At 68.3% G+C, this 12,341-nt stretch overlaps 1 protein-coding gene across 1 annotated transcript in view; it reads left to right on the top strand.

The window, feature by feature from the left end:
- Nucleotides 1-12,341, top strand: part of PLEC (plectin) — a 102,657-nt gene that overhangs the window by 16,083 nt on the left and 74,233 nt on the right. The window contains exons 3-4 of the mRNA XM_064703233.1: nucleotides 10,610-10,671; nucleotides 11,531-11,620. Coding sequence (XP_064559303.1) covers nucleotides 10,610-10,671; nucleotides 11,531-11,620 — 152 coding nt within the window. The remainder of the gene's footprint in view (nucleotides 1-10,609; nucleotides 10,672-11,530; nucleotides 11,621-12,341) is intronic.

Below are 12,341 nucleotides of genomic sequence, written 5' to 3'. Positions count from 1 at the left end.
CAGGCGGGGGGGGGGTGATGGTACCCAGGGATGACTCAGCACGGACAGAGTGTGCCCTCCCCCGGTGCCACGGCCCGTGCCCACCCCTGTGCACTCTGGCGCTTTTTGTGGTGGGGGTCCCGCCAGGAGCTGCCCAAACCCTCCCGCAGCATCCCCATCCCGAGGCACGGAGGTGCCAAATGCTTTTGGGGACAGATATCCGGTGACAGAGGGGGCCGGGAAGGGCCGAGAGGGTGCCTGTGTCTGGGGGTCCTGTGAGACCCCCGCCCGCACCCCGGAGCCACCTGCACCCGAGCTGCCGGGGCTCTGCCGGGGCTCTGCCTGTTCCCCGGCCCTCCCTCCCCCCTGGCACTTTCCAGGGCGTTGGCCGCGGCTTCCGTCGGTCTGTGTGTGGCACCGGGCACCGTCACGCGCCCGCCGCCGCTCCGGGATGGCTCCGCTCCCGCGGCCGCCGCGCTGGGAACGCGCCGAGCCCGCTGCCGGTGCGATCCGCGGCTGCCGGTGCCGGTGCCAGATAAGGCGGGCAGGGCACCTTGGGCGGCCCGGAGCCCCCGGCGGGGGGGACACCGGGGCTGGGCCGCTGTCCCTGGCGCGGCTCCAGCCCGAAGGACACCCCCAAGGTCGCACCTGCCGGGGCCCATCACTGCGAGCTGCGAGCTCCCGGGGGGCTCCGGCAGCATCGGCTGCGCTGGGCGGTGCTGAGGGCACAGCTCTGCCGTCCCGCGGGGCTCGGGGGTGCTCACGGTGGTGCCCTGTAACCCCCGGTGGTGCCCGGTGCCCCCGGTGGTGCCCTGTGCCCCCGCTGGTGCCCAGTGCTCCCCGTGGTGCCCGGGCTCTGCTGTGCCACGCCGGGGCAGGGGCTTTGGTTTAGAGCGCTGATCGTGAAACCCTCGTGGGGGGACAGGGGCGCTGCCCACAAGGGGCTGCCCGGTGCCCAAAAAGGGTCTTCCCGGTGTCCGTGGTGGGTTTCTCTGTGCCCAAAAAGGGCTGCCCGGTGCCAGCAAAGGGGTGCCGATGCCCACAAGGGGCTGCCCGGTGTTCGTGGTGGGTTTCTCGATGCCCACGAAGGGGCTGCTCCGTGCCCAGAAGGGGCTGCCCAGTGCCCGCTGTGGGGTTTCCGGTGCCCGCAAGGGGCTGCCCGGTACCAACAAGGGGCTGCCCGGTGTTCGTGGTGGGTTTCTCGGTGCCCACGAAGGGGCTTCCCCGTGCCAACAAGGGGTTTCCCGGTGCCCACAAGGGGCCGCCCAGTGCCCAAAAAGGAACTTCTCGGTACCAACAAGGGGCTTCCCGGTGCTGATGAAGAGGCTCCCCGCTGCCCACCAAAGGGCTGCCCGCAGGGGGGCTTCACAGTGCCCCAAAAGGAGCTGCCCGATACCAACAAGGGGCTACCCGGTGCCCACGAGCTGCTGTACCAGCTGCGCTCGGTGTCACTCCTGGCACAATGCCAAGGCAGGTGTTTTCGGGGAACCGAAAACTCAGCCGGAACTCCCGTCCGGGTCCGCATGGCCATGCCCGCCGGGCTGCGAGGCAGAGCGCTGCAGGGCAGAGGGCTGAGGAAGCTCGGGCGGGCGAGGCAGAGCTTGGCAGCCTGGCGGCGGCGCCGGCTGCTTTTGGCTGCAGGATGCCGCTGTTTGTTTGGCTCCGCTCCGGTTTCCAAGGCTGCCAGAGACGTGGCGGCAGCGGGCGTGTGGGGGCCCCAGAGGTTTGGGAACCCCCCCCGCCGTGTCCCCCTTTCCGCTCCACTCAGCTTTTCCACCGCGCTGGCGGCTCTGGCTGTGCCAGCCCGGGAGCGTTGCTGGATGTTGCTTCTGGCCGCAGCGGTGACTCACCGGCCTCGAGGGGCCGTGGCTGGCAACCACCGGCATCCCCATCTCGGCCCCCCCGGCACGGCCTCCGCCCCCCGGCGCTGCCTCTGGCGGCCATGGGGAAGCTCTTCCCGCCGCTGTCCCACGTCCTCCGCGGTGCCGCCGTGGGAAGCGTCCCGGAGCCGTGGGAAGCGTGGCGGGGCCCTGGCAGCGTGCGGGAAGCGTGGCGGGCGTGGCGGGCGCATCCCACGGGACACGTGTCCCGTTCCAGGCGGCGTTCCCCGTTCGCAGGCTGCTATCGGCCCGGCTCGGTCCCCCCGCCCCCCCCGGCTTCTTATCTCCGCAACACAGATGCGGCGCTGCCGCTGCCGTGGGGCTGAGCCGTGCCTCGGCACCGTGCCATGCCGTGCCGTGCCGTGCCGTGCCCAGCCCCCACTCCCGGGCCTTGCTGCTGGCCTGGTTCATCCTGCCTGGCTTGTGCCATTTTGGGGTTTAACGTTAGACCCCCCTCAAGCCCCCCGAGACCCTCCGAGACCCCCGTGCTCCCCACAGCAGGGATGTGCCTTGGTCCTGCAGCCCCCTCAGTGCCCAGGGGGCTGGCACGGGCTGCAGCCACCTCAAACCAGCCCAGTGCCTCCCTGACCGGGGGTCCTGTGCCATGCCGTGCCGTGCCATGCCATGCCATGCAATGCCATGCCTATGCCCATGCCTGTGCCCATGCCTGTGCCCATGCCTGGTGATTGCAGCCCCTCCAGCTGTGTGCCAGCTGTCCGCTGCACTCTGCCCACAGCCCGGCGGGGCCGGGGGGTCCCAGCAGAGCGGCCGGGGCTGGGCTGCGCTGCCCGGGAGCAGGAGGAGCCGGGCTGGCGGGGGCCGTGGGCTGTGTGAGTCACTGGCCGCGCTCTGGCCGCGCTCCGGGCGCGGATTCCGCTGCGCTCCCACCAGACGCGGCCGGACGCCGAGCGGGGCGGGGGGCGCCGGGCCGGGCCGCGCCATGGGCTTCTCGCTCTGCTGCTGCTGCTGCTGCGGGCCTGCAGAAGGTGACCTGCGGGGGCCGGGGGGTTGGGGGGCATCGGGATGCTGCGGCATCCCCCAGGACCCCCGTCCCAGCCGCAAACCCCTTCCCAGCACAAACAGGTCCTGCCCTGCGGTGCTGCTGGGCTTGTCCGACCGCGGGGTGGGGGCACAGGGGGTCCCGGCAGCTTGGGGGGCATCGGTGGGGAAAACCCCACGGGAAACGTGCTGATGGCTGCCCTTGGCACAGGGACCCCGTGGGGAGAGGAAGCCGGGAGGAATGGCAGGAATGGGAGGAGTGGGCGCTGAAATCAGCGGTTTGTGCTGGAGGGGCACAAACTGGGGGCTGCCCCCACCCCCGGAGCTCTGTGTGTGTGGAGGGGCCGGGACGCGGGGCTGGAGGTGTCGGGGAGCCCCGTGAAGCGGTACCGGGTGGTCCTGGGGGCTCCGGGCGGGGGAAAGGGGAGCGCAGGGTTCTGGGTGTGTGTGTGGGGTGCAGGGTCCCAGCACGGGGGTCCCGAGTGCGGGAGGGGGGGTCCCGTCCGGACCTCGCCCCGGGGGTGGGATGGAGTTTCCTCCGCGCGGCAGGGACGGGGCGTTCGCCCGGATCCCTCCGGTTTCCCCGGGTGCCGCGGGCGGTGGCGCAGCCGGGGCCGCTGAGGGGAGGGCGGGGCGGAGCGGGGCGGGTCCCGCCCGTTTCCCCCCCCCCAGCCCGTCCCGTCCCGTCCGCCCGGTGCCGCTGGTCGGTCCCGGCCGTGGGTCCGTCCGTCCGTCGGTCGGTCGGTGGATGGTGGGTCCCGTCCGGCGGAGCCATGTCGGGTCCCGGGGGGGACTGGCTGAGCGGCGGCTCCGCGCCCGAGCGGCGGCGGTACCTGAGCGCCCGGCTCTGCTGCACCGGTGACCGAGGGGAGCGGGACCGGGGGGGGCGCGGGGCGGCGACCGGGGGGGGTCCCGGGGCGGGAGGGGAGCGCGGGGGGGTCCCGGGGCGGGGGTGCGGGAGCGACGGGACGGGGGGGAGACCCGGGAGCGGCGGGAGGGCGGGGGGACACCGGGAAGGGCGGGGTGAGCGCGGATCTCCCCCCCCGGGAGCGACGCCCCCTCTGTGGCCCCGCCCTGAGGCCAGGCTGGGCTGCGCTGGGTTTGGGGCGGGCTCTGCCAGGAAAGGGTGATTGTGTAAATGTGTGTTTGTGCGTGTTTTTGTGTGTGTTTCTGTGTGTTTATGTGTGGCTCTGTGTGTGTTTGTGTGCTTTTGTGTGTGCCTCTGTGTGTTTGTGTCTCTGTGCATGTGTGCATGCTGTGTATGTGCATGTCTGTGCGCACGTCTGCGTGCACGTCTGTGTGTGTATGTCTGTGTGTGTGCACACACGTGTCTGTGCCCGTGCACACGTGTGTGAGAGCATGTGCACACCTGTGCGGGCCAGTGCAGGTGTGTCTCAGTGTGCACGTGTATGTGTGTGTGTGTGTGTGTGTGTGTGTGTGTGAATAGGTGTCCTGGTGTGTGTGTGTACAAATGTGGCACACACAGTGGCCCACAGATGTATTCTGTGTGTGTGTGTCTGTGTGCACGCAGGTGTCCTGATATGTGTGTATACAAATGTGTTACACACAGTGGCACACAGATGTTATTTATTCTCTATGTGTGTGTGTCCCTGCACACCTGCATGTATGTGTGTGTGTGCACACCCTGTGTGTGTGCTGGTGTGTGTCTGTGTGTCTGTGTGTCCGTGTGTCCGTGTGGCTGTGTGGCTGTGTGGCTGTGTTTGTTGGTGTGTGTCCATGTGTCCGTATGTGTGTCTCTGTGTGTGCATGCCATGTGTCCGTGTGTCTGTGTGTCTGTCTGTGTGTTCATGCCATGTGTCCGTGTGTCCGTGTGTCTATGTGTGCGTGGCATATGTCTGTGTGTCCATGTGTCAGTGTGTTTGTCCATGTGTCCATGTGTCTGTATATGCACACCGTGTGTCTGTGTGTCCCTGTGTGCATGCTGTGTGTCTGTGTGGCTGTGTGTCTGTGTGTCTGTGTGTCCATGCTGTGTGTCTGTGTGTCCATGTGTCCATGCCGTGTGTCTGTGTGTCCATGTGTCTGTGTGTCCCTGTGTGCATGCTGTGTGTCTGTGTGTCTGTGCATCCCTGTGTGGCTGTGTGTCCATGCCGTGTGTCTGTGCATCCCTGTGTGCAGGCCGTGTGTCTGTCCCAGCTCATCTCCCCGTGCCCACCCACCCTGCCGTGCTCCCACACCCTGGGGAGCCGCTGCCCTCAGTGCCCTGTGTGCCCATCCTGCTGTGCCAGGTCCCCCAGGTCCCCCTGCCATGTCACCGTGGGGACCCCCTGGCACTGACCCCCTCCCAGTGTTGTCCCCCCGCCCCCAGGCCCTGACACCCCCCGGTGCCAATCCCCACTCGCAGCTGACACCCTCAGACCCTGGCACCTCCTGGCACTCCCTGGCCTGGGGCCCGAGGTCTCCCCCAGCCCCAGTGCTTCGCTGACGCGTTGTCCCGTCCTGGTGCGTGGCGGTGCCACCTTGGTGTCACCACGGCGCTGGCACAGCCCCGGTGTTGGCAGCGCCCGTTCCGTGCCTGGTGCGGGTGCCCGGCTCGGTGTCGAGGTGGGGGCGGCTCGGCGGCTCCCGGGGGGTTCCCCCAGAGCCCCGAGGGTGGGAGACGCCGTGGGAGGGAGCCGGGCCGGCCCGGTGGCGTCGGCACCCGCGGGCGAGACTGGGGCGCTCCTGCCCGGCCGGCCCGGCTGGCCCGGGAGCCGCCGGAGCCGGGAGCTGCCAGGGCCGGGAGCCGGGCGCCGCCTGCCCCGGGAGCCGCCGGGGACGGTGCCAGGAGCCGCCCCGGCAGGTCTTCAAAGCGCCCGACCTGACGCCGCCGTGTCCTCCCGGCTGGTACCTGCGGGAGCCGGGGGGTGCCGGTGCCGGGGGTGCCGTGCTGGGGGTGCCGGTGCTGGGGGTGCCGGTTCTGGGGGTGCCTGTTCTGGGAGTGCCGGTGCCGGTGTGGAGGTGCCGGTTCTGAGGATGCCATTCCGCCCCTCACCCCGCAGCGATCCTGCCGGAACCCAGGACATTCCCCTGGCTGCTCTAAAGGTCTCTGAACCCCCTGTCAGGGTCCCGAGTCCTCCAGGGCAGCCAGAGGAATTTCCTGGGTTCCGACACGACCCCAGGCTCTCGGTCCCGGCTCAGAACCTTCCGGGCCTGGTGCCGAGGTTCGGCCCGTGTGAGCGCGGTGCTGGAGCGCAGCTCTGCCAGCCCTGTGACCGCCCTGGCGGTGTCACCGCCGTGTCCCTCCCTCCCTCTCGGCTCCGGTGGCACCTTCGGCCGTGTCGCGGTAGCCGCGGCTCCGGGGTGTCCCTGCCTCCCCCGACGTGCGTCAGCAGGGCTCCCACCGCGCTCCGGGCGCCAGATGTGCCTGTGCCAGATGTGCCCGTGCCAGATGCGCCTGTGCCAGATGCGCTCTCGGCGGAAAAATGTGCGTGCCGGGGCCGGGGCCGGGCCGGTGCCGCCCGCATTCCGCGGCGGCCGCGCTGGCTCCGTCCCAGCGGGCATCGGCCCGGCCGCGGCTGCCGCTCCCCGACGGGCCCCCGCACCCACAGCGTGTCACGGGTGGGTGTCGGGCCGCGTGTCACGGGTGGGCGGCGGCCGGCGGGGCTCCCGGGGCGCCGCCGGTGCGCGGTTGGACCGTGAGTCACGGCAGGACGAGGCCGCGGCCCCGCGTCCTTTGGACTCCGCACCGGGGACGGGCCGTGCCCGCCGCTGCACAACGGGGGTGCAGAATGGATATTGGGGTGCAGGCATGGGTTTGGGGAGCAGGCATGGGTTTGGGGCGCAGGCATGGGTTTGGGGTGCAGACATGAATGTTGGGGTGCAGACACGGGTGTTGGGGTGCAGACATGGATATTGTGGTGTAGACATGGATATTGGGGTGCAGATTTGGATATTGGGGTGCAGACATAGTTGTTGGGGTGCAGACATGGATGTTGGGGTGCAGACACGAATATTGGGGTGCAGACATTGGTGTTGTGGTGCAGACATGGATATTGGGGTGCAGACACGGATGTTGGGGTGCAGAGATGGATATTGGGGTGCAGACATGGATGTTGGGGTGCAGACACGGATGTTGGGGTGCAGAGATGGATATTGAGGTTCAGACAAGGGTATTGTGGTGCAGACATGGGTATTTGGGTGCAAACATGGATATTGGAGTGCAGACATGGATATTGGAGTGCAGAAATGGATATTGGGGTGCAGAGATGGATACTGGGATGCAGACATGGGTAGTGGAGTGCAGAATGTGGGCCTTAGTGCCCTGATGTGTGTGTTGTGGTGCAGACATGGGTATTGTGCAAACATGGCTGTTGGGGTGCAGAAATGGGTATTGTGGTGCAGAGATGGATATTGGGATGCAGACATGGCTTTGGGGTGCAGGAAGTGGGCCTTAGGGCCCTGACATATGTGTTGGGGTGCAGACATGGATACTGTGGTGCAGACATAGATATTGGGGTGCAGACCTAGGCATTGGGGTGTTGGCGATGCCAGGCTGGCAGCGCCCAGGGCACCCACGGCTGCCCTTTCCCCAGCAGCTGCCACCACCCCTGCCGTGGATGACGTGGGTGACGTTGGTGACGTTGGTGACACGGGTGCTGCCCTGGGCAGGGCTGGCAGCTCTGTGTCACCCCAAGGGCTGGGGTTTCTCAGCCACCCTGGGGGTGTCCGGGCAGGGACATCCTGGGGGGATGCAGCACCCAGAGGGGCGCAAGCCCTGGATTTACCCTGTGGTCCCCTCAGCTGATGTTGTCACCCATTGTGGGAGGGCGGTGGGCGATGAATCCCTGGGGAGGGGGGGTTCCTACCCTGCTGGCAATGCCCCCACCCCTATGAGAGCCCGTGGGTGCTGTGGGGCACAGGGCAGGGTGTGGGTGCTGTCCTGGAGTGCTGCTGGGAGGGGCTGGTGTGTGCATGGGGGCACCCAGGGGAGTCTGTGGGGCTCAGTCCCCCATCCTGGGGATCCTCCAGCCCTGAGGGTTGTGACCCCGAACCCTGAGGGGTCTGAGCCCCTCAAATGTGGGACCTGGGGCTGATGAACCTGGGGGCTTGAGCTCCACCTTGAGCCCCACGTGAGGGGAGCAGGGGTCCTAAAGCACCAGGGCCTGTGCTGGGGGTTCTGGGGTGGTCCCTGGGCTGTGGGACCGGGCGGTGCCAAAACCCCCACAGGAAATGAAGGTCCCATCTGGGGCCTGAGGTGCTGGGGAGCTCCTGACCATGGGGCCAGAGGGTTTCTAGGAACCCTCTGTGAGGGGCAAGGAGGTTCTTGACCTGGAAACCTGAGGGACCTGAGCCTCCAGAGCTTGGAAACCTGGTGGTGCTGAGGTGTGGTGACTGGGGGGCTCCAACAGCCCCAGGCTGTGGGTCCCACCCCCCCACAGATTTGTGCTCCTGAGGGTTTCAATGCCCCGAGGTGTGGGGCAGGAGTCTGGCTGCCCTGGGTGAGGGGTGAGGGGTTTCTGAGCACCCCGATCTTCAGGAAGAGGGTCCCACTCCCCACGCTTGCAGATCTGGAGGTCTCGGGCCCCATGTGTGGGGCTGGGGGTGCTGGCTCCCCGTGGCTGCTCCGTGGGTCCCATCCCGCCTGCAGGCGCAGCGAGGGAAGGGTTAAAGCTCAGGAGTTTCCTGTGGGCAGGGTCGGGGCGTGGGGCGTGGGGCGGGGGGAGAGAGCCCCGTCTCCTCCCCGGGCCGCCCCACTCGCGGCGGGACGGGCGGCGGAGCGGGAGGGCAGAGCAGCAGTGTCGGGCTCAGCCGTGTCGGGCTCAGCCGTGTCGGGGGTCACTCAGCATGTCCCGCCCGCGCCGCACCTCGGACGAGGCTCCGGCCCGAACGGGCTCCGAGGACAACCTGTACCTGGCCGTGCTGCGGGCGGCCGAGGGCCGCAAAGGTACCGAGCCTGGGGGGGCTGGGGGGGCCGCCCGCCATCGCATCCCCACCCGGGGCAGCCTGCGGGGCGGACCCCACACCGGGCCTGGGTCCCTGGGGGGACACCCCCATGCTGGGCCCGTGTCCGCGGGGCTGTGCGCCCCCAGGCAGGCCGTGGGGCCACCCCACACCGGAACGGTGTCTCCCATACAGGGGCTGTGTCCCCCACACCGGAGCGGTGTCCCCCATACCGGGGCGGTGTCCCAGGTTGGTGTACCCAGGGCGGGCTGTGGGTCAGACCCCCACACCGGGCGATATCTCCGGCCGGGCTGTGGGGCAGACCCTCATGCCGGGGCGGTGTCTGCGGGCCGGGCTATGGGGCCGAGCGCTGCAGACCCCCCCGGCCGCCGCCCAGCTCCATCCCGGTGCCCTCGTTCTCTTCCTGCCACGCCCTGCTCGGCCGCCCCGGCCTGGCCGCGCTGTCCTTGCGCCGCCGCCGGGGGGTGGGTGCCGCTCCGGGGACCCCTCGGGTGTCAGCGCTGTGTGCGCGGGTGCCGGGGATGGTGTCGGTGCCCCCCGCTCGGCGCGCACTGCGCCCCACGTTTCCTTCCTTCCTTCCTTCCTCTCTCTCGTATACCGTGGCCACTCCTGGCCCGGCACGCCCTGGCCGTGCCGCTGAGCGCCCGCGGGGCTCCTGGGGCTGTGCAGCATCCCGGGGCGCTCCGCCGGCGGGGAGCGCTGCCTCTGGGCGCTGGGTGCCGCGTGGGCAGATCCCGGCACGCTGCAGCGGGGCAAGACCCGGCACGCAGCGCCCGGCTCGCCACGGCAGGGCAGGGGGGCGGCGCGGCTGCCGAGGCTCCGGTGGCATCGCCCCGTGTGTGAATGGGGGGGCACTTGTGCCGTCTGAACCTCTCTGGGGCAGCGGGCTGGGTGCGGCACTGGTGGTGACCCTGGGGACGCAGGGGACAGGAGAGCGGGTGCTGGCAGTGGGGTATGGGGTGCTGGCAGCGGGGTATGGGGGGTTAGCGGGTGCTGTGGGGTGGGTCCTGTGGAATCCCGGGTTCCCATTCCATGCGTCAGCGTTCCCATGCCATCCCCTAATGACAGGGCAGCGGGCAGGGAGCGCCGTGACTCACTGCAGCCCTGCCTGGCCCTGTGCCCACACAGAAGGGTATCCTGGGGGTGTGGGGATGTCCTGGGGTGTCCCAGGGCTCTGGCAGTGCAGACGCTGCGTGGACTCACCTTGATCCCGTGCATGCCCCACCAGGGCTCTGCCTGTGGGGCTGGAGCTGTGCCAGGACAAGCACCCCATGTCCCTGTGTCCATGCCATGCCCAAACCGCTCAGTCAGTGCCCACCGAGCCCAGGGCAGGGCTGGGGCTGTGCCAGGACAAGCACCCCATGGCCTCTTGTCCGTGCCATGCCCAAACCGTTCAGTCCATGCCCACCGAGCCCAGGGCAGGGCTGGGGCTCCTCACAGCAGTGCAACGGGCTTGGGGCTGGGTGGGCATCTCCTGCTCCCTGCAGTCAGAGGGGCACAGAATATCCTGAGTTGAAAAGAGCTCCACAAGGATCACCAAGTCCAACCCTTAATTTACCTGTACTGAGGTTGAACCTGCACCCTTGGCATTATTAGCACCACGCTCTGGCCAACTGATCTAATCTGAGTGTTGAGGTGCTGGTGGGTGCTGGCTGGTGCTGGCACGCCGGGGCTGGTCCCCGTTAGCTGTTTCCTCTCCCCACACCCCCGTGAGTCACCGTGCTTCCCCACAGCAGTTGGCTCATCGCTTCCTGCGCCAGCTGTGCCCTGCGGTGCCACCGCCGGGGCCTGGTTTTGCTGTGCCAAGACCCCGCTGCCGCCGGCTCACCCGTGCCTCTCCTCTCTTGCAGATGAACGAGATCGTGTCCAGAAGAAAACCTTCACCAAATGGGTCAACAAGCACCTTATCAAGGTATGGGCACTGCCAGTCCAGCGGGCACCACTGCCCCAGTGTCCCCTGCCCCAAATCACCCCCAGCCACAGCCCTCTGTGCTGGTACAGCTGAGGACGTGGCCATGGAGGGTCCCTGGTGCTGGTGCTCCTGTGCCGCACCTCTGGCCAAGGCCTCTCAGCTGCCCTCCAGCTGGGATCTGCCCTCCTGCTGCCCTCCCCGTATGCCAGGAGGGAACGGTGCCCTTGGCACCTGGAGATGTGCCCTGTGCTCTGACGCCCTCAGTCCTGTCCCACCCCTCCAGCCCCCATTCCCTGCCACAGGCAGAGCCCCACCTTGGCGCCTGGCACGCCCTGGGACACGGCCCAGCCCCCCCAATATGTCTCCACACATCCCTGACCCTGCAGTGCCATCGTGGTGCCACCACGCTCTGCCCATGCTGGGTCCCCTCTCAGCTCTCTCCTAACTGCTCTCTTCTCTCTGCCCTGCGCAGCACTGGCGACCAGAGGTAGGTCCTTCCTCTCTTTTTCTGTCTGTCTGTCCCACTGCGCTCTTCCTCTTGGCACACCCTGGGGCTGCCACTGTGGTAGGCAGTGGGTCTGACCCCTTCACGGTGGGTGGGGGGTCTGATCCCTTCACGGTGGGTCTCTGCATGCCAGAGTGATGCCAGAGGGATGCCAGATCCATCCTGGCACAGGGGGAGCTGCTGTGTGTGTTTTTGGGGATCGTGGCACTGGGGGCACCAGCTGCACTTGGGGCTGTGTGTGAGCACCCACTGCACTGGGGGGGTCACTGGGCACCCACCGGGGTGTTGGCTGGGTGGGGGGGATGTTCAGCTGTCCCCAGCCCCCCTGACACGCCCCTGTCACTGTCCCCACAGGCGCAGCGCCATGTCAACGACCTGTACGAGGACCTGCGGGACGGGCACAACCTCATCTCGCTGCTGGAGGTGCTGTCGGGTGACACCCTGGTAGGTGCCACTCTGCCCTGCCCCGCGCTGTCCCCACCTCGTGCTGGCACCCCTCCGCCGGCCGTCCTCGTTCCTCATCCTCGTCCTCGTCCTCCCCCTCGCTGCCTGCCTCTGTTCCCTCTCTTCCTGCTTGGCCGTCGGTCCGTCCGTCCCGGTGCCCCCGGAGTGCCCGCGCCCCCTGCCTCTAACCTCTCTTTGCTTTGGTGCCCTCTCTGCTTCCTGGCGCCGGCCCACCGCCGCCTTTGCCTCCTCCTCCTCCTTCTTCCTCTCTCTGCTCCTCTCCGCTCGGCTCGGCTCGGCTCGGCCGGGGCAGCCCCGGGAGCGCGACGTCCTGCGGACCTTGCGGTTGGTGAGTGGTTCAGCTCTCGGCACGGCCCCGCACGGCACGGAGCTGTGACAGCGGTGCCCAGCATGTCCCAGGACGGTCTGCATGCCCGTGCCCTGTGCCATGCCTGTCCCGGTGCCGCCCCAGGGCTCTGCTGCATGCTCTGCCTATCCTGGTGCCCCCCATGCCCAGAGCTATGGGGGTGGATTCCCCTGGGCCAGAACTCAGTGGCAGCAGCAAGAGGGGAGTTATCTTCCACCAGCAGCATCCCTGGGAGCGATCCCACCCTGCCGGAGCTGGATTCTGGCTCCTGGCACCACAGCTGGATGTGCTGCTGGCTCTGCAGGGTGGCTGGCAAGGGGGTGGCACATGGCCACCAACTCCCTGGGTCTCACC

The sequence above is a fragment of the Zonotrichia leucophrys genome, chromosome 2 (genome assembly GCF_028769735.1).
Source record: "Zonotrichia leucophrys gambelii isolate GWCS_2022_RI chromosome 2, RI_Zleu_2.0, whole genome shotgun sequence".
NCBI classification, from domain to species: Eukaryota; Metazoa; Chordata; class Aves; order Passeriformes; family Passerellidae; genus Zonotrichia; species Zonotrichia leucophrys.
The sequence above is the reverse complement of the archived record's forward strand: the minus strand, read 5'-3'. Positions and strand labels throughout refer to the sequence as shown.